The 22,615-nt window shown below is 40.4% G+C and overlaps 1 protein-coding gene across 4 annotated transcripts in view; it reads left to right on the top strand.

Moving 5' to 3' along the window:
• The window catches only part of slc6a5 (solute carrier family 6 member 5), an 89,715-nt gene that overhangs the window by 25,091 nt on the left and 42,009 nt on the right, over nt 1–22,615 (top strand). For all 4 annotated transcript variants that reach the window (XM_039749238.1, XM_039749230.1, XM_039749254.1 and 1 more), the window contains exons 10-11: nt 9,622–9,746; nt 11,581–11,693. In XM_039749238.1, the coding sequence (XP_039605172.1) occupies nt 9,622–9,746; nt 11,581–11,693 (238 nt within the window). The remainder of the gene's footprint in view (nt 1–9,621; nt 9,747–11,580; nt 11,694–22,615) is intronic.

Genomic DNA, 22,615 nt, shown 5'->3' with positions numbered 1-22,615 from the left:
ATTTTATTTCTGTTAAAGAGTTTTTTCCTGTCATAGGTAATCGAGGATGCTGCCCTCTTTATTTTTATTTTTTTATATGAAGGTCCCAGACATTTCACAATGCAACAAACAGATTAGCCTTTATAGAGATAGAAAAGAGCTAAAAGACAAGAAAATAAAAGAAAAGAATAAATACTAAAGCATGGTCTAATTGTTCCATCAAAACCTGTTCTTGCTCCCATCTACAAACGATTACAAATCCTTATCCTATCTCAACTCACTATGATCAACAGAGAGCAACCCATTCTCTGGTGAGGTACAGTACCCCATCCCATTCTGGTCACATTATCAGAAAACATAAAATAAACATAGCACAGATGGGGCATATAAATAAACATATATGGCACTGGACTTCTGGAGGTTAATTTTGACCCATCAATAGGAAAACAAGAGGGACCACCTTCTGCAGCACTAATGAGAGAAAAGCTAACTGCCATGAAGCTGTCAAAGGAGAAAGGTTGTAAGGCTCCTGCTACAGAACACAGAGTCTCCTTGTTATTATTGTGAGCAACATATGGAAAGAGAGATGAAAACACAAATCAAAAATCGTAGTCGAGAACAGGCAGGGATTATTACTAAGAAGGAAGATTGATGCTACCAAAACTAAATTGCAAACCTGAAACTAAAGTCAAAGTCAAAAACAGCACTGGGTCCTATTTGGAATTTGGAGTTAACTATTATTTGGAAAAGTAAAGAACTGAATGTGTATTCACCGAGGGATAGTTGTGATCACTGTCATATTTATAGTATTGCTTCCCATGATGTCAACGTGACTGAGCTGGTCTCATGACACTACTTTTTGTGTACAACAAAAACAAGAGTTTAAAGAAAATAAACTTAATTAAAAAATAACAGACCTCAAGCCTGGAACCCTGAACCTAAAAAAGCATAAGAAAAGTTGAAATGCACATATAAAACATGCTTATTATCACACCTACAACATTGGCATCTTGGAAATATATAAGAAATCCTGTCCTAGTAACAACCCAAAGGCTGAATACAAAATAATAGCATCTTCAAGACTGGAACCAGAGAGTAACAATAGCCTTGAAGCTTTAGAGTGTCACAGAACATCAGTATTTTTAAAATCTAGAATAAAAGAGGCAGAATAACAACAAGTACTGGAAGATACAAAGAGGTCAATGTGTTTTATGAAAAAGATATCACTGAAGAAGCTTGCTCCGGGTCATCATAAACTGTCTTTGCTGAAGTATAAGTTAGCTTGTGAAATGCTGGATACAAAAGAAATGGCTGCCACACCACTTCATGTACCCTTTTCATTGCAGAAATGATTGCTTTCCTAGATCATATCTTTCTTGGGCTAAAATCAATGAACTGATGAACTGTTGTCCCTCAAAGGATATTGTATATATTGGGGATTTTCCATGACTTCTATAGAACATTGTGATAATCAGCATAACTGAGAAAGTTCACTGTAGTCATGGATGCAAATTTCTTCCATTAGAAATATATATTCTATGACTTCTTTCAATCATTTGGGTCAAACAGTGCAACCAACTGGGAAATAAAGCTTGCCTTCATTTTTTTTAAAGTATTAGTTTATTACTGTCTGCATTTTCTTTAATGCCTTTTATGCAAACACAAATCTTTTTTCTTTGTTTACCATATAAATCTATTAATTTGGAGATTAGAGATTATAACTTGATATTCCAATACCTGAATTTTATTGTCACTATCTTTCACCATGTTTAGTAATACCCCAAAATCCTTTGTGATCTTGATCTGCTCCTTGGTGACCCCACGTATATTGTGGTGAAGCATGTAGAGCAATTCTTGAAAGCTGAACATTCAGAAATCTCTCATAGCACCATAATAATCTTTATGTATTCTTGTTGAAGGCAAACATATTAGTCCTGCCAACGCCTTCATCCTACGAAGCCTTTGTGCAGAGAACTTTCTTCAATGGCTTCACTGGATTGTATCTCCTGGCCTTTGCATTGAAGTTTAGGAGGAAATATAAAGAAAAAAACATAACAAGTGAGCGTTCCTGTAGATCTGGTCTAAGCTGAGTTTGACTCACTGGATCTATTATTATTATTTTTAGTTTTTATCACTTTATGGTGGTTGCTTTCCTTAGGTCTTATTGTCTCATGGATAGGACTTTGTAAAGTAAGTTTGTGATTGCAAGGAGGGCAATCTTCTACACCTGAGCAACATTCGCTATACTTGACAGTTCTTTGGATATTTTTGGAGGCCTAGTTGAGCAGTACCAAGTACTCCTACTGTGACTGGAATCGCATTGAGCATTTGTGTTTCACATGCATGAGATCTTGTGACATCTGATATGGTAATGTTGATGAGTAGACGTTGCCTCTTGCTTCTGTAATGGATATTTGGCTGGTTTATTGCTGTGGGACGATTGGTGTTGGCAGCAACATCGTATATAATGGTGATGTTGTCCATCTCAAAAGAGTGTTTCAGGATGGTGACTTACCAATGATCAGCCACTGGGAGGCCAAGGTCATGAAGAATTGACCAGTGCAGGTAACTAGCTATCCGGATTTTGGCGATGAGTGAATTCCTTTGAAGCTAGCATTAAGCATCCAACAAAAATACGACTGATTTGCACTTCTTGTTGCTGGCATATCCTACACTTGCTATCAACATCCACATTTTTGGATTATAGAGTGTGTTAAATGCCTGATCCTGATCAGCCATGGAAAGATTCTTTGTCTGGCCCTTCAGCCCAGAACTTTGCAACTATCCAAAGAACAGTTTCTTCTTGACATATGTCTGTTGAACTGTCCAAGGAGTGGTTTCAATGACATATTGTTGATTTTTTATAAATTAGCTAAGCTTTCATTCAGATCATGATTGCCTCAGGTTCTAGATACTATTGTCTGGGGACAAGTATCAGGCTTGAATTTTGGCACTTGATTTCATCACCAATTTTGACAAGAGAATACTTTGTCTTCTGTTTTTCATGTCTCATTTTGAGTCTAGTATATCTGTTGGTTCCAAGCTTGATATATTTGCTAAGGTCAACATTATTATTGTTTCATATTAAATTACATCATGGATGGAACAGTGGCACAGTGGTTGATGCTGTTGCCTCAATGATTCAGCCCCTTTTCTTCATATCCCAGTCCCAGCTGTTGTCTTATTCCTGTAACTGTGTGGGTTTTTCTGTCAGTACCCTAGCTACATTCCCAAATGTGCAAGATAAGTTAATTGATAAATCTAAACTGGCTCTGTGTGAGTGTATATGTGAGTAGACATTTTGAAGGCCTGGCTCTTTTCAATGATGTTCAAGGTTAGCATTTTTTTGACTTCTTCTTCTACTTTAGCATGTTTAACCTGTGCAATGCTAAGGCAGCAGTCTCTCACCACTACATCTCGATTAATATGTCTCCTATATGAAATAGGATTTTTAGATTTTTAAACCAGGTTTATTTTAACAATATACTTGGATTTATTTATTAAAGTTAGCAGTTTTCTGCTTTGGTGCTCTGTTTATTCCAAGAATTTTCGCTACAAACCAAATTACACTTATGTTGTGGAGTCTGTGGTAGTCTAGGGACATAAAATGTTGATGTAATACAGGTATCCATTTTTCTACTGTCTTGTTGTCAAACAATGTATTTTACCTCTCTCTTTCTTCATCCTCATATGTTTTTTCCCAGCATACTCTTTGTTTGAATTGGGACATGATAACAAGGAGCATTACTCCATTCCTTGGATAAAATTATGCAACAGTAACATTATGGTTATACAGCTTTCCCTGTTTTGCTCTTGCACCTTCTAAACCTCCCTAACTGCAAGCAAGGGAAGTCCATTACATCTTGCTTTAACATCTGTTTCAAGGCTTGTTATAGCGTTCTACAAGGAGGACCAGCAGGACTGATACACAGCTATACATTGTGAACGCCACCCGGGCACAGACAGGCGGACATCTTGTTTTAAAACACCACACGTTTATTATACAAATTATTTACAATTAATTGGTCACTCAGACCCCCAAATAATGGTCACAAAGACCCAGTCACGTGCACAAACCCCAAAACAGTCACTCAGTCCTGGCCACAATGCCTTCTTCTCGGGCCGCCTCCACAACTCCTCTTGCCTCGTCCTTCTTCCACCCGACTCTAGCCTCGAATGAAGGAGACGGCCCCTTTTATAGAGGACCCGGATGAGCCCCAGGTGTTCCCGGCAATCTTCTTCTGGCCACGCCCCAGTGTGGCGGAAGTGCCGGCTGTCCTCCCGGCTGCTCTCCGGGCATCCTCCAAAGTCTTCCCCCCAGCACTTCCTGGTGTGGCGGGAGTGCTGGGGAAACAAGTCCCCAAGGCATTGGGGCGCCTCCTGGCGGTGACCACGGGCTCCTACAGGGAAGGGCTTCCATGCCCTTGACCCGTGGCCCCCAAAGCAACCCGGAAGGAAAACCCCACGTGATCCAGGCAGGGCTCTGACCCTCTTCCGGTCCCTCCTGGCGTCCCGGCCGGGTCATGGCCCCTGGCATCCCTGACAGTGCCCCACAGCCAGCGAAGACCACTCGTGGGTAAGAGCGACCCGTCCAGCGAGGGCAGCAGAGCCCAAGCGGGTCCCACTCGAGGATAGCCGGGTCCGGCCCGCACTCCTAGCAGGGACAGGGCGGAGACACAATCCGAGCACCAACCCATGGTGCATCCCTGCGCCTCGCACAGGTTGTGCTCCCCCCTTTTACCGGCACCCCGGGGCCTCCTCGATCGGCACCCCCTCCGAGACCTCCACGCCCCTTTGTTCCGAGCCACTCGTTCCCCCGTAGGCTCCTCCAGCTGTGAGGGCACCTGCACACCGGCAGAGAGATCATTCCACAGACGGCCCGACATCAGAGGGCTGTTCCGCCACGAAGGGCTCCTTCAGCTCGCCCGGGTCCGTCCCTACAAAGAGAACACAGGGCAGAACGCTGCCAAAGCACCCAGCTCGTGCCACGCACGGGCAGCGTTCCCCCTCAATCGCCCGGCACTTGCCTGATCGGCACCCTCTCCGCGGCTTCAATGTCCCTCTCGATGATGGAGCCGTCGGCACCGCCTGCTCTCTCTCCGCCGGCCTCAGGGATTCCCTCTGCTCCCCCAGAGGGCAGCCAGCCGTACGCGTGCACCCAGCAACGCGTCTCACCATATCGGAGGAATCGGCACCCAGCCCTTTATTCCTCCGTTCACTCTGGGACGCCATGACGGTTTGAGACCTCTTATGGAAGAAAAGGCGCCTCTGTCCCGTCTGCGTCCCTATAGTGCGGCGCAAGACCGCAGCCGACTCGGGGCGGAGGGCGCTAGGACCCGGGGCACTTAGCAGCCCGTGTCCATTCAGCGTCCTCTCGGACTCCCCCCTCGCCACGCATACAGCCCGCGGCGCCGCACCTCCTGTCGGAGGGCTGCTTACTCGGAACTGATCGTTATCATCACAGCCTTTTTCAACAGACCCTCCCGCATGCTGTACGGAGTCGGCTGTACTCACCGTCTCCGCTGTACCTCTCCGGCTGGAGATTCCAGCGTCGCGCCGTCCCGTTCTTGATTGAAACGTTCTCAGCGCCGCGAACGCCTTCCTCTCCAGTTCCAGCACCTCAGCCCGGAGGGCACATAGCATCTGTAACACACGCTGCTCTGTGGGCTGAAGGGACAACCCCAGCTCCGCCAGAGCAGCCGGCAAAGACAGGAAGTTAACCGGCGGAGCCTACCTGTCTGTCAGCCTCCGACGCCGGCCACTTCCTGTGGGCCTTTTCCTCCGCCCAATCGGTCTCCCCTGCCCGTGATGGACATCCCTTGGTCCCGCCTCTCTACAGTCATCGGCGGGCACACAAGACACACCGTCAATCGCGTGCCTTTCAGGGGGAGGGACTTCTGTTCCGCGGCCATCTTGGCTCCCTTTCTGCGGCGTCGCGTGCCTGCCGGTAGCCTTGCTGTTGCCAGCGCCTCTCGAGCTGCAGCGTCCTCCTCGCAGCCCTCGCGGCTGCGCTGTGCTGCCGGAGCCCGCAGACCAGCATCGCCTGCCACTGGCGTGGATCCGGAAGTCCCTGTCTGCAATAAAGAAACACGCCCGGCCCCATGGGCCGCTGCCGCTAGGCAGGGAACTCACCTCCCCGGACTCGTCAAACCGAGGACACCTCCTCGGCGTGGCCTTTCTTGACGCCATGCCGTCCCGGGCGCCTCCAGCAACGGCGCGCTCGTTGGAGACCGCTGCACTTGTTGTAGGCACGCCGCCCGCCCGCATCAGGGAAATATGGCCTTCCTGCGGACCCCTGGCGGTCCGTGGGGTTTTTACCAGCGGGGCTGTGTGCACGCAGCACCCGCGTGCGTGGTGGGTCCCCTGCTGCACCGGGCCGTCCACAACAATATTTTTTTGATCAGGTCTCCGCCTTGAAACAGGCGGAGCATCCTGCCGACTCACGCCAGATGTGAACGCCACCCGGGCACAGACAGGCGGACATCTTGTTTTAAAACACCACACGTTTATTATACAAATTATTTACAATTAATTGGTCACTCAGACCCCCAAATAATGGTCACAAAGACCCAGTCACGTGCACAAACCCCAAAACAGTCACTCAGTCCTGGCCACAATGCCTTCTTCTCGGGCCGCCTCCACAACTCCTCTTGCCTCGTCCTTCTTCCACCCGACTCTAGCCTCGAATGAAGGAGACGGCCCCTTTTATAGAGGACCCGGATGAGCCCCAGGTGTTCCCGGCAATCTTCTTCTGGCCACGCCCCAGTGTGGCGGAAGTGCCGGCTGTCCTCCCGGCTGCTCTCCGGGCATCCTCCAAAGTCTTCCCCAGCACTTCCTGGTGTGGCGGGAGTGCGGGGAAAACAAGTCCCAAGGCATTGGGGCGCCTCCTGGCGGTGACCACGGGCTCCTACAGGGAAGGGCTTCCATGCCCTTGACCCGTGGCCCCCAAAGCAACCGGAAGGAAAACCCCACGTGATCCAGGCAGGGCTCTGACCCTCTTCCGGTCCCTCCTGGCGTCCTGGCCGGGTCATGGCCCCTGGCATCCCTGACAACATACATGTTTCACTTTGAATTATTTATTTAATCCTTTTACTTATTCTGAAGTAAATGGAGTACCCTATTCAGTCAGTATTTCTTTAATACTGTCATGAAAAAACAGTACCATCAATTCTTTTGTGGTTAATCTGGAAGATGCAGCTTTCAAAGTAAGAGATTCTGGGAATTATGTTGCAAATACAGTACAAGTATTTATTGATACCAACTTTGTATTTTTTGTAGTTACCACAATATTTATGTAACCAATTTGAAGGGATTTATATTATTATTTTTTTGGAAATTAAGAGACCATGACAGGGCCTTATGGGTTTTGTAAGATAACACGTCTTATACCAAAATGGGTGCTTAACGGATGGCTAAATGTTGGTATCCATGGTATGGGCATGGCACCATCAACTGCTTCAGTCACTTTCAACATGAATACAATACATAAACTATGAGTAGGTTGTTCTGGACTTGTCTTGCCATAATTCTCCTTCAAAAATGGAAACATATCTCAATTTATATTGTAGATTACTGCCACTCTGCTCTAAAATTGTGAGTAGTGTGTTTCATTCTCCTGGTGCTCTCATGTCTTTGATTTTAAACTAACACAGTAGCTGAGCAAACTGTGTCCTTGTTATCATCCCTGGCAAAAGGAACAGATATTTAGTCTCGTGAAATAATACTGATCTAAAGAGAAAGCCAAAAATAATTCAGAAGTAGACAATTTTCAAATACTATGATAAATGAATTACAGCCAAGACCCACAATAACACTGAGCTGTAAATATGTTTAGGATTTTTTGAATATATAGGGGACCAGGAGGGTCCAGCCTCCTGAATAAGGGGTTGAGTTCTCACAAAAGGATCCTCATTAAGTTTTGAGAGAGTCTCTAAAATTTTGAAAATTGACCATTTTTATTATTTATTCTTCCATCCATCCATTTTCAAACACGCTTATCCTGAGCCTGGAGTCTATTGCAGCAAGCATTGGGTGCAAGGCAGGAACAATCCCTGGACAGGGTGCCAGTCCATCGCAGGACGAGGAGACACACGCACAAAAGTTATATTGATAAATAAAAACACACCAATTGTGTTTGGCAGTTTTGGTGTACACGATATTTCCATTTTACTTGTGCTATACATAAATTGGTTATCAAGGCATTTAGAGCAATGACTCTATCATAAACTGGTTTGAACCTTTTTACTTTTAATGGCAAAAGCACAGAAGCATATCACAAGTGGCCCTGAACTTCAACAATCTGCCATTTGTTTATTAAAAGAAGTGCAGTCTTTTCCCCCTTATCTTGGCCAGAGTGAGCTTCTCCAATTCTCAAAGCTAAGTACTCCCTGCTTACGGTTTTTAGTTTCTTATATACGAAGTATAGGGAAAGTATTGTAATCATCCAAAAATTTGACTTTGAGATTTTGATGAATCTCAAAGTTTTAGACCTCCCTTAGTCCAAAAATACAATTTTTGGAATTATGTCCTTATGTCTGTGTAGTGTATGTAAACATGATAACCTGAGTATGCTTTCACTTATTAGGTCAATTAAATTTTGCACACAAGTACCAGATACAAAACATGGATTTCTATCAACTTTTGGGCTATTTCCGCTAACTGGAATGGTATTCATGCAGCTGCAGAGTCCAATTTATTCAACTTTACTTTTATCATAATTGTTCAATATATTATTAATTTGATTTGATTTGTTGTTGATGGTTCTTTAATGTACGTAATATAAAAATATAATCATTCTCTTTCAAATATCCATCCCAATATCTGAGTATACGAGAAAGTCTAGTGGAGACCGCTCCCAATTTTATATTTAATTATTACTACAGTGCAGTTTTCAGTAGTTGTCGTGGTTGAACTGTAAAAGTGGGTGACCCAGTCACTAATGATACTTTCTAGGCTCAAATTCAAACCCCAGGCTCTGTATAAGTGAAGTTTGCATGTCCTCTGTATGTTAGCATTGATTTTCTTCCCTATGCCACAAAGATTTGCCAGTTGGGTGGACTTATTAGACAAAGGGGTGGCTCCAAATGAGCGTGAATTAGAATATGTATGCTTTGTAAATGATATTACAAATGTTAAATATTTCATATATAACTTTTTCATATAATTCATTGTATTGTTTTTTGATTTGTATGACTGAATTTAAAAATACAAGTGATATTAATTCTATTGTAAACATGTCAAACAGCAATGTAGAGTGGATTATAGTTAAGGTTATAAAAGTCAGATCAACATATATTTTATAACCAAACTAATGTTCAAATAAATTTTAGACCTGTAATTAAATAAAAGAAAAATAATACCTCAATATAAGTCAATTAGTTCTCACTGAAATTTTTGAAATTGTTCTCCAATGTTTCATTCCTGAAATGGCAGTGGTAATTTACCCCAAAGAGAGTGTGTGTCTTCCTATGAAAAATAAAATGGGCTAAGACTGTGACAAAAGGCCTCTCTATACAGCCACTTTTTATTTAAAATGGGTTGATGGATGGCTGGTTGGACAAAGTCTAGGAGTGAAGGATGTTGTTGGTGTTCTTTTTTGTAATAGTTAAGCAGGTGGTAATGAGAGTTTTTATTGTGTTCTAGGGATACACTGATAGTCACGTGTACAAACAGCGCCACAAGCATCTTTGCTGGCTTTGTCATCTTCTCCGTCATTGGATTTATGGCACACGAGCTGAAAGTGCCCATCGATGAAGTGGCAGATGAAGGTAACTATATGCAATGGATGGTTAACAAAACATTGTTTCATGTTATGGTTTTCTTAACTATTGGATTAATAACTTTCAATCCTTTATTTAATATTTCATTTGTTTTTCAAGAAAAAAAATCATGTTTAATTAATAAGGTCTCCTATGGTGGGATACAGGGACTGCTATCCAAAGGAAGCATTATTAAAAAATAACTCCTTTTTTCTAGTCAATATAGTCATTTTGAGTAGAAAATTAGTGAGGTTTTTGATTTGCTGCAGCACAAATATGTGATAGTGACAATTCAGTAAAAGTTTGAAAACTTTTGAATTTACATATTAACTGCCGAAAGTTCACATTCTGAAATGGATTTACATAAAACCAGCTCTGCTACCCATCTAAGGTGGGTTGAAATCTAAGTGATCAATGTAGACCTCAGTGTTAACGTTTGCAGTGCACCACGCGATGCATATGTCTCTCTTATATTCCGTTTGGTATGGGATTTGTAAAAACAGTGTTAATGTTTGTGATGCGTCATCTGTTGGAATGACAAATGCAATGCAGTTATTACTAAAAATGTTTGTGATGCACCATCTTTTGGAAGGGCAGAGACTAGCAACCAGATGGATACACAGGCAGACACACAGAAGCTTTATTCTATTATTAAGGTGGACACACTTTAGATTATTTTACATTGTTGTTGGGATTAGGGTTAGGAGCATGGCTGGAGTGCCAATCCTGCCACCAGCCCCCAAGTTTTCCCTGTAAATTAGAGGACCTGCTTGCAGGACTGAATGAAGATTAACATCATACCCATGATGAAGCAGTTGCAGGTTATTGTTTGCACAAAATGAATGGATCTTTATACATATTAAAGACCAAGGCCTACATGTCTTAAACTGAAAATTTTTTGAAAGTAGTGAGTTTCTTGTAAAGTAAGCCTGAATAAAATCCAAACTTCTACATGTTTAGGATGAAAAATTAGGAGAAATCAATAATGATGTTGAAATTTACTTTTATAAAAGGGTATCAAAGAAGGTACTGTAACAGTAGTCCTGATACTATGGCTGATAGTATTGATTTTGGAAAGTCGCAGGTTACTAATGTTATGCAGAAGGAGGATTTCACTTATAGATTATTGGAGAAGTAGAGGTTTCTTGTTCATTCAGGCTCTTTACAGTTGGCTAAAGGCATTTCATGAACACTTAGGTTGAAGAGCCAGAACCATATTGAATTGCAGGCATCTTTTCTAATACTTGCATTGTCATTCAGTAGTCATTGAAATAATATTTTCTAAATTAAGAAAGACAAGAGAGATGAAAATAAATTAATGAATGAAAAAAAGCACAAACTTCCTATTACAGTAATGATTATTTGATATACATGTAAACTTTATTAATTCATTACTACAGTCACTTCCAATATATATGTGTAAAAATTTATAATGGACTGTGTGCCCATCTACTGAACATGCAGTATGTACTGTACATTGTACGTTAAACTTATTCTCATTTTTGCATCACCACCTAGTGGTCAAATGCAAGACCTACAGAGGAATGTATACAGAATGTAGTGAAATTTCTGATTTAAAACGAAGAACAATGTTTTGAGTTCAAACTCTAAACACATTTTAATAACTATATTATAATAAAATATTATAAAATATTATAATACTTTATGTTAATTTTAATTAGCAGTGTTTTTACTTGTTGTAGTTATACACACATAATTCTCAAATGGATGTTTTAAGACATACATGAAATCCAGACCATGGTGTATGTACAATGTCTGATTTGTTTGTGACTGGCATTTACAACAAAACTAATACAAAGCTTTTGTCATTTTATTTGTTCAGGTCCGGGCATTGCATTTGTGGTTTACCCTGAAGCCTTGACCAGGCTCAAACCATCTCCGTTTTGGGCGATTATTTTCTTCCTGATGCTGTTAACATTGGGTCTGGATACAATGGTAACAATCTCATTGTCTGTTTGTAAGACAAAAAATGCATGTGGTCTATAGTATATTATTAAGAGTCCATATTGTAAGTATGCTCTTTGGAGGAATTATTAAAACAAATCTTTTCAAAAGTATCTAGTAAGTGGTCAAGTGACAAAATTGTGTTCTATGTTACTAAAGAAAAGAAGCACAGGACTGTAAAGTATAATAATTGTCTTCAGTCAAATACCAATGAAGCTGATATATGAATTTAAGTTCACCTAGTATAAAAAAGCTGTCACCTGCCAGAATCTGTTTAAACTAAATTTGCATTAAAATATGGAGGTGACGGGCACTCCATATTTCGGGTTTCCTCCCACAATCCAAAGACATGCAGGTTAGGTGGATTGGCGATTCTAAGTTGGCCCTAGTGTGTGCTTGGTGTGTGGGTGTGTTTGTGTGTGTCCTGCGGTGGGTTGGCACCCTGCCCAGGATTGGTTCCTGCCTTGTGCCCTGTGTTGGCTGGGATTGGCTCCAGCAGACCCCTGTGACCCTGTATTCGGATTCAGCGGGTTAGAAAATGGATGGATGGATATGGAGGTGAAGCTTGGCACTCACAGTCAAACTGGAGACTGCATTTGTTTTTCATAATGAATTAAGGGAGTGCTATCATGAAACTGAGGCCTTTCTCACCCCTAACCTAAAAGATCTTTCTCTGATCTTACCATATTTAACTGGGCTGCTCAGAAATGAACACTGAATAATACTCCATCTTTACTGTGTACAGAGTGGAATTTGTTATATATGTTTCTCATTATGACAGATAATAATAAAGATAACTGCAGCTCTGGCATCAAGGTGTTGCAGCAGGTCAGCAGCAGGGAATGAATCTGCATTCATGTACCACATTATCTTTTTTCCAGTTTCTCACTTTTGCAGCAATGCTGTTTTGGAAAATAATGAGTGAGATCAATTCTGGCTTACCATTCATTTGCCATCCCTTATGACTATTGAAAGAAAAAAGGGAATTAAAAAATCACAAAAATCATAGAATACTCCATGTCAAATCATACTCATCTTTAACTATGGCAATGAGCTGTAGAATGAGATTTTGGGCAACAGCCAAAATGAAGTCCCTTTGAGCAGTGAGAGTCCCAGAAGTGGAGACTTCATAATCAAATGCTAAAAGACATTTACTGAGATCTGGCATGTTGCACGTTATAGTCTCTTTCTTTCTTTATGAATGCAAGATAGAAGTGATAAAAGGGATTAGGATGCTGGGTATCTGGAGATGAACAGGATGACTTTCCTGAACATTACGTCTTTTAAATGGCATTGTGTTTGGGGACACATGCAGAAGCAAGGTGGACATCAGGCCACAATAGCATATAAACTCACTAGGCCTTTGAGATGAAGCCACTTGTGTGATATATCATATTCAAGTGGGCTCAATTCCCACTCTGCGGAGAGGCGGTGGCAGCCCGTTACATATTGGGTGGATTTATAGGAATTAATATGGAACCTTTGCAATTATTTTTTAACAAAATGTGTATTATTTTTGACAGATATGCTTGAGAAAGCAGCATATTTATTTGCCCTGAGCAGAGTAATGTTTATGTGAGTATTTGTTGGGATTTGTTTTTTGAGCTTGAGTCTGTTTATTAGAATGAAATAGCTAGTCTTTTAAGAACTATTTATTTTTTAGCCAGCAGGCCCACAGTGTGCTAAGAGGAAAGTTTTGAAAAAAAAAATTCTGTTGGAATTGAACAGAAAAACATTTTTAGAAAATAGATGGAATTACAGTTGATTAACCCTTTAAAGTCAGCCTCATTTATGTCAGTTTTCTGATACAGTGGAACCTCGGTTTGCGAGCATAATTCGTTCCAGAAACGTACTTGCAGTCCAAAGCACTCCTATATCAAAGTGAATTTCCCCATAAGAAATAATGGAAACTTAGATGCTTCGTTCCACAACCCAAAACTATTGATGTAAAAATGATTAATACAAAATATAAAGTAAAAATACATAAAACAAATTAACCTGCACTTTACCTTTAAAAAGAATCATGGCTGGTGTGAGTGAGTTTCTAAACTCATGTGGGATTCCACCCAACGGGACGACCCGGGGAAGAGTGTCCCAAAGCAATCGCAGTCTCCCAGCGCTGTAGCAGTTCAATGTAAAAGCCAATCCGAAAAGATTGTGGACATGCTATAAGCGTCTGCTGTTGATGGGTGATACAAGGAACATTATAAAGATCCCGCTACAATAAATAACTGCGCGATTGCTGTTTCAAGCTGAATAAAGCTGGTGTTGTTAAAGTACTGAGACTCAGCTTCGTGTTTTGGGGTGCAAGAAAGGGGCTTGCACTTCACAGCACACTTGTGCGCGCGAACACACACACACACACACACATTCACAATGCTGTAATAAACAGTATACGCTCGTACGGATGTTGACTATATGAGTGAAGCACACAGACTCAGACGGAGAATAGGAGACGATTGCCCTCAAGAGAAGAGAGAGAGACGCAAGTGCGAGCGAGAGAGATAAGGAGAGAGAGAAACGTGCGCGCGAGAGACAGAAGAACCATCAGCTCAGTTGTGATCACATGACGCTCAGCAGACAAAGTGTATCCATACTACTCGTATTGCAAGACATCGCTCGTTTATCAAGTCAAAATTTATTAAAAAATGTAGCTTGTCTTGCAAAACACTCGTAAACCAAGTTACTCGTAAACCGAGGTTCCACTGTATTTTGATTTAACTGGTGTCACAAACTTTCACAAGAGCCATAGCAAGGTTCGGGACAGCCACCCGTATATTGTTTTCCTGACTGCTAAATTGCAAAATAAATGATAGCACTGATGTGCACAAACCAAAGTCCAAAAGAGAACTGAGGGAAAAGGAAAAAGGTGGAGGCTTTTAAAGGTCAGTATAGGAAGTGACATCAAAGGGACCAGGACCAGAAGGGTCTTCAACCATAGGCTCAGGCGAAGACATGACATCAAAGGGGCTGGAACCGGAAAGGTCTTTATCCATAGGTTTGGGCCTGGTAGTAACGTCAACAGGCCCAGGCAGAATTTCCCATGAATGGTCTGCAGGAAAGCGAGAAAAAGAGTCAGTGCACTCTGCCACATCCCGGCCTGATTCGGAATTGCCCTCACTCAAGCCCTTTAGCTGCCTCCCATGCTCACGTGTATGACACTGGCTATATCTTCATCATCCCTCACTCAATATTCATATTGTAAAATTACACAAAGAACACAGATAAAGAGTTGGTAACCCCATATAATTTGACAGTTTTTGAGTAAATAAACATGCAATTAGTTGCAAAGAGGTCTTTACAGACACAAGTCCAAACAGAACTGAAGTAGGTAATTGGTTTTCCGGTTTATGACAGAAAATAGTAAGAAAGGGCATGTCCAGGAGAACAGACACTGGAGATGACGTCAGTGATGGAAGAGCCATCAGTCACCCAGTCTGTACAGAGAGAAAGGTACACAGCATCAGAAAACAGTGCCAACCCCTGGCTCGGGGTACTTACATTTACTAGAGCCATTAAGCTGCCTCCCATGTACACATTTGTGACAATGTTGATTAGTTATGTTGTACATATACTGTATGTTGATGGATAAGACTAACGTTATACCAAAAAATGCACTTTGAATGTTATTATTCCATAGGTGTTGCAATAAGCTTCCAAACTCTATAAGAGTGTAAGTAAATGTGTCAGGAACACCCAGAAAGAAACAGTTATGAAATATCTACAAGTAATATTTCTAGTTTTATTGTTTTGAAGCAGTACAAAAGACCCAATTCTTTATCACTACTTTCACAGTTTTCAAATAAATATCCATAGCATACATATCCTTTATTGAAGACTCATGGCCTATGCATTATTTTGAAGGGCAGATATTACTCTGTTATATTATATATACTGTAGTTGGGAAACAGTTATACTGTGTATTTAAAGTAGAACACCAATAGTTGCAAATTTCAAAATAAAAAAAAAATATGAAATACAAAAAGTGGAAAACATAGAAAGTGAAATGTGGTGTCATTTGAATGTTAAATACCCCTCTTATTTAGCAGATAATATTCTGTCTATCAAATTGTACACAATTAAACCAGGATGTTAAAGAAAGCCATGCAAGTGTTGCTGTAATACAGCAATTCGGCTATCTTTTAGGATACAAAAAATACATTGCAATATGTTATAAGTGAATGCAATATGGCATTTTAACAGCAAAATTCTGTACTTTAATTATAGCAGTGAGGAAATAATTATTTTTTGCAATTTTTTAATAATATTGTATTATTGTTCAGTCCAGCTGGTGGGTCCAAAATGGTGTTGTGTTTAAATTGTTAAATTACTTGCACAAACTTAAAAAAATCTTGGAGAATTTTTGAATGTTCACATTTTTTGCAAACTCGCCTCCAAGGTGTCTCATTCTCAGTTGTTTAATTTTTTTACTCATTAGATTTTTTCATTTTGTTTTTATTTACTTTTTATATTCTTTATTCCAGAGTTTGCATTGTGCTAATTGCATTGATTGCTTCTCTATAGAGATGCTGTAGTGAGTGTCAGTTTCCTAATGGATGCTGGGTTATTTAAGGTTGATACTTAATATGATGCCTCATATAATAGAAAATAATGAAGTTAACGCTAGCTCTGACATGAAGGTATCTCAGAAGATCAGAGGCAGGGACAGAATCAGTACCCATATGCATTACCTGATCTCATTTTCCACTTTCCCACTTTTGTAGCAGTGCTTCTTTGGAAACAATGAGTGAGATCAATTCTGGCTAACACATCTACACTTTACATGGGCTCTTTAACCTAATCTTTATCTTAAAATACAGAAGAGATTTTCCTTACAAAAAATAATACAACTTTTTCTCTGGTTTGGAATTTTTGAGTTCTAATTTAAACACTCTTTCAATCACGATTCATCATCTGATCCTCACTTGTCTTTTGCTTTTGGCTTTGTGTTAATGTCATCAACCACTGCAATTTCACTTAAGTACAATATAGTTGAAAATTGTTGTGACCTTCAGGAGCTTCTATACAAAGTCCAGAAAGAACAAAGTACATCAATTAGCAGAGATTTTCTGTGATTTAATCTCTATTGAAAGATACAAAAGACCAAACTAAAACCCACCAACTCATAACTACATAAAATGAAATTAATGGAATTATTAAAGAAAGTACACACATTATTTAAAATTAAAACTGAGACCTAGAACGATTAAAAAAATTTGGTAACCTAATCAGTATTAATTTAAAGTAAAAGCAAACACAGAAAACTTTGAATCCTAGAAAAATGTACAACTTTTAATTTCACCTACAACGTTCTAAACTTATAAACAAACACATAAAAATAAATATTATTGCCACCCTGACACCAGCAAAACATAAATTTAAAAAGGCAAGTTCAGGTGATGGTGGGCAACTTTACTGTAATTAACCAAATTTAACCTGGAAGAACATACAAAACAGTGAAGTAGAAGAATATCAGCAGATGAATGTCAAAGTATCAATAGAAGGAAGTCCTCCTAAATATAAGGTTTAGTGAAAATCAAACTCAGAATATATAGGCTTATAGATATATAGACCTCTGATTAGATTGGATCAAACTTTATTTGTCCCCTGGGGAAAATTTGACTTTTTACAGAAGCTCTTTTATTGTATAATACATTTTGGAACTTTTGAAATGTTCTGGCAGACATCAAAAGTAAATTTCAAATGAATGAAGCAAATATTTAAAGCTTTAAAATAAATGGAAAAGAATGTCTTGATGTTTCTCTGTATGACCATAATGAAATAACAGTCACTGTGGAGGTGACCTGTCAGAACAGTAAGCGGGAAATGAAACAGTGTATCCGGAAAGTATTCACAGCGCATCACTTTTTCCACATTTTGTTATGTTACAGCCTTATTCCAAAATGGATTAAATTAATTTTTTTCCTCAGAATTCTACACACAACACCCCATAATGATTGCATGAACAAAGTTTACTTGAGATGTTTGCAAATTTATTAAAAATAAAAAAACTGAGAAATCACATGTACATAAGTATTCACAGCCTTTGCTCAATACTTTGTCGATGCACCTTTGGCAGCAATTACAGCCTCAAGTCTTTATGAATATGATGCCACAAGCTTGGCACACCTATCCTTGGCCAGTTTCGCCTATTCCTCTTTGCAGCACCTCTCAAGCTCCATCAGGTTGGATGGGAAGCATCAGTGCACAGCCATTTTAAGATCTCTCCAGAGATGTTCAATCGGATTCAAGTCTGGGCTCTGGCTGGGCCACTCAAGGACATTCACAGAGTTGTCCTGAAGCCATTTCTTTGATATCTTGGCTGTGTGCTTACGGTCGTTGTCCTGCTGAAAGATGAACCATTGCTCCAGTCTGAGGTCAAGAGCGCTCTGGAGCAGGTTTTCATCCAGGATGTCTCTGTACATTGCTGCAGTCATCTTTCCCTTTATCCTGACTAGTCTCCCAGTTCCTGCCGCTAAAAAACATTCCCACAGCATGATGCTGCCACCACCATGCTTCACTGTAGGGATGGTAATTGCCTGGTGATGAGCAGTGCCTGATTTCCTCCAAGCGTGACGCCTGGCAATCATACCAAAGAGTTCAATCTTTGTCTCATCACACCAGAGAATTTTGTTTCTCATGGTCTGAGAGTCCTTCAGGTGCCTTTTGGCAAACTCCAGGCGGGCTTCCATGTGCCTTTTACTAAGGAGTGGCTTCCGTCTGGCCACTCTACCATACAGGCCTGATTGGTGGATTGCTGCAGAGATGGTTGTCCTCCTGGAAGGTTCTCTTCTCTCCACAGAGGACCTCTGGAGCTAGCTCTGACTAAGGCCCTTCTCCCCCGATCGCTCAGTTTAGATGGCCGGCCAGCTCTAGGAAGAGTCCTGGTGGTTTTGAACTTCTTCCACTTACGGATGATGGAGGCCACTGTGCTCATTGGGACCTTCAAAGCAGCAGACATTTTTCTGTAACCTTCCCCAGATTTGTACCTCGAGACAATCCTGTCTTGGAGGTCTACAGACAATTCCTTTGACTTCATGCTTGGTTTGTGCTCTGACATGAACTGTCAACTGTGGGACCTTATATAGACAGGTGCGTGCCTTTTCAAATCATGTCCAATCAACTGAATTTACCACAGGTGGACTCCAATTAAGCTGCAGAAACATCTCAAGGATGATCAGGGGAAACAGGATGCACCTGAGCTTAGTTTTGAGCTTCATGGCAAAGGCTGTGAATACTTATGTACATGTGCTTTCTCAAGTTTTTTATTTTTAATAAATTTGCAAAAATCTCAAGTCAACTTTTTTCACGTTGTCATTATGGGTCGTTGTGTGTAGAATTCTGAGGAAAAAAATGAATTTAATCCATTTTGGAATAAAGCTGTAACATAACAAAATGTGGAAAAAGTGATGCTCTGTGAATACTTTCCGGATGCACTGAAATATAAATTGTATAACTATGATTAAAATATATAACTATTTTTGTATTCCTTGATGACACCAAGAAACCCAGGAGCTGTACAACTAGAGCTCCTTATTGGAGACCCAGGTGTTCCCACACTCCCCCAGAACCATACAGGCACGCTGGTGACAAGATAATAGTGTGTCCTCCTCTGTATGCCCGAGGCACTCCAACATACTGAGCCAAGACTGTGTCATCAAAGTCCGAATGATGCAGACACATCCATAGGAATTTATGATAAGACGAAAAGCAGCAATCCAGCAGAGTTGTGTTGACAGATATTCAAGAGGCAGAGGTAGTATGCATTAAAGTATTAACCCCTGTATGTCCGAGGACAGCCAGAGTGTTGTTTGGCTATTCTTTCATTTTTAGGGGTAGTTCAGAATTCATTCTTTAAGATGTCCTTTGGATCTTTAAAGCCCATGTTAATGCCTGATCTATATGTACCATGAAGAAGACAACTTTTCCAAATCCCATTACATATGAATGCCAGACCCTCCATTTCAGTTGCAAAACAGTTTAGTTCAGAACTGGGAAATGACTGAGAAATGTACAAAACTGCCTTTTCTTCTTTTACTACTTTCTGTACAAGCATGGCATCAAATCCAAGATTGCTGAATTCAGTGTAGAAATGTTAACGATGCCAGGATAGGTGAAGGCAACAAAACTTCAATGCGTTTATCCATTGGTTCCTACTCACAGGTATGATCTTTGTTTTATCAGTTTTCAGTTAGGGCTGTGATATAAATGTAATCCAAAAAATAAATAAACAATTGCAAACTTTTAATATATCTGTTTGGACACCAATCTGTAGCACCACTCACTCCAACTCAAGTGGCAGAAGTCTACAAAACAGCAGTCAAATAAGACCTCTAATTTAGCATTTTACTTTTTATGGATCCTGCCCAAGTGCTGCACATAAAGTCCCTCTGCTTGTCTTCTCCAATTACAGTAAATCAGTATCACATTAGACTCTTAACATAAACATAAGTAAAATCAAACTATATTCTTTAAAATTTAATATAATGTATTATCCCACATGCTAAATAAAAATTATGGTATACAATACATCCTGTTCCAAAATCACTAAACAAATACCAATGTATGAAGTGTCATTACAGCATAGAAGACAATAAAATAATACTGGAAACACTCTTAAAGGGCTCTTTCAATAATGTTAATGGTTTAAATTGTAAAATAAATGATTATAAAAAATAACAATGAATATGTGTAACAGAGAGTGTCTTGGTGCAGCTATCTCACTAGTATTATCTCCCCAGTGGATGGTGCTCACAACTGTCAAATAATTCCAATATATAGCATTCTCCTTTATCTCTATTATAATTTATAGAGCATGAATATATTGCCAAATCTCCACCAATGAGAAGTTCCCTTTATTTGACAGAGATGTAGTTTAGAAATGATAAGTGGAAGACACCCCACAAAGTCATGGTGTCATCAAAATTTAAATAAATAGAAATTATATTGTTTCTTAATGAGGACATACCCCCTTATATAAACAGTGCACATTGGGAATAAAACACAAATTTGATGTACTACAAAACACAAACATATAATGTTGAGTTAAAGAAAAACTATTACATAATATATGGAAATGTGTCTAGATGAAGTTTCCACTGTCCTACATTAGCTGCATTCTAAATTTGGACCTCAGTGTAGACAGACAGCAAAGTCCACATTTTTACTCATGTACATATATGTAAACAGACTTTCAGGAATTCAACCATTGGTCTGGCTAAATAAATCATGCCTTTTGCTTTAAATAGTACTATTCTGTGATTGTGAAGTGCTAGTGCTGTCAAAGGAGTTATCTGTCTCTCTCTCTCTATATATATATATATACAGTATATCTATACTAATAAAAGGCAAAGCCCTCACTGACTGACTGACTCACTCATCACCAATTCTCCAACTTCCCGTGTAGGTAGAAGGCTGTAATTTGGCAGGCTCATTCCTTACAGGTTACTTACAAAAGCTAAGCAGGTTTCATTTTGAAATTCTATGTGTAACGTTCATAATTGAATCCTACTTACGTACATATATACGTCCATAGCCTGCAGCTCGGTCACCTTGTGAGGCGCCGTTGCATCCCCCATCACCACGCCTCCCACATAGTAGGCTGCCTGCCTATATTGCGTCCCCCATCCCCACTACTCCGACGTAATTGACTGCCTGCCCATATAAGGCCATCCGTCGCTCTGGTCTCTTCATTCACTTCTTTGCTTCGCCACGGTATTCACGTCTCCCTGCTGATAACTGCAGCCTATTTTTGTTTAATCCATGGCTTCTTCGCTGTTTTATTGTTCGTTTATTACGGTGCGAAGTTATCGATGAAGGCGGTTGTATGCTTACAACGCTTGACAGATGCCGAATGTCACTTCAACACAACTCCTGCAAATACGTAATTGAAACAAACCATGAAACTCAAACCGATTATGACAGCAGCAATCCAAGTTGTGAGAAAACAGTAAAAAGGAGGCATGTCAGACGTCGTGGTACATTTTCTGATGCAGCTAGATGAAAACAACTTCATGACGCTGCCGCCAAATACTCGCAGAAAAATCCACAAGTTAATAGACACACTGTCGCTAAATACTCGTAGGCAAATCCACAAGTTCATAGAGACGCTGTCGCTAAATACTCACAGAAAAATCCACAAGTTCACAGAGACGCTGTCGCTAAATACTCGCAGGCAATTCCACAACTTAATACCGGGAATGTCTGTTAAACATCTTAGATTCACGAGTAGTGATATGGGTCGTGAACACTTCGATGAATGAAACCTGTTATCTTTACAACGGTTGACAAACACAGAATGTAACTTGAACTCAACACGTCCTCCAAATACGAACCTGATTGACAGAAATAATGATAATCAAATCCTTGATGACAGCAACACTCATAACAGTGACAAAACAATTACATTGACAATCATGTTACGTTATTTTTAAATGTTTCCTTTCCTTTTTCATAACTTATTTAACACACTACTTCTCCGCTGCAAAGCGTGGGTATTTTGCTAGTATATATATAAAATCGAACATCTCTCTGTCTATCTGTATGTCTGCCCACTTTTCATGAGAGAACTACTTAACAGATTTGCTTGAACATTCCAGTTGATTTTGTCACTTCTCTCATCGTGCTAAGTATCACAGTTTGATTGCAGGAGCGATAAATTGGACTAATCCGTAACGGGAAGGGGGAAGCGTGACGTCAAGAGTAGGGAGTCGGGTGGGGCTCTCCTCACTCATGCACCAGCCTCTATTCGAGTCGCTCTACCTCTGGCCATGTTTTAGAGCAGACCTTGCATCCTCTTAGCTAGGAATACCTGTTTGTTGATTGATTTTTAAAGTTTGTCTTGTTTCACTACTATACGGGCAGAGCCACAGGGGATGGCTAGTATAAAATAAAACTAATTCAAAAATAAAACT

The sequence above is a fragment of the Polypterus senegalus genome, chromosome 1, assembly GCF_016835505.1.
Source record: "Polypterus senegalus isolate Bchr_013 chromosome 1, ASM1683550v1, whole genome shotgun sequence".
NCBI lineage: Eukaryota > Metazoa > Chordata > Cladistia > Polypteriformes > Polypteridae > Polypterus > Polypterus senegalus.
The sequence above is the reverse complement of the archived record's forward strand: the minus strand, read 5'-3'. Positions and strand labels throughout refer to the sequence as shown.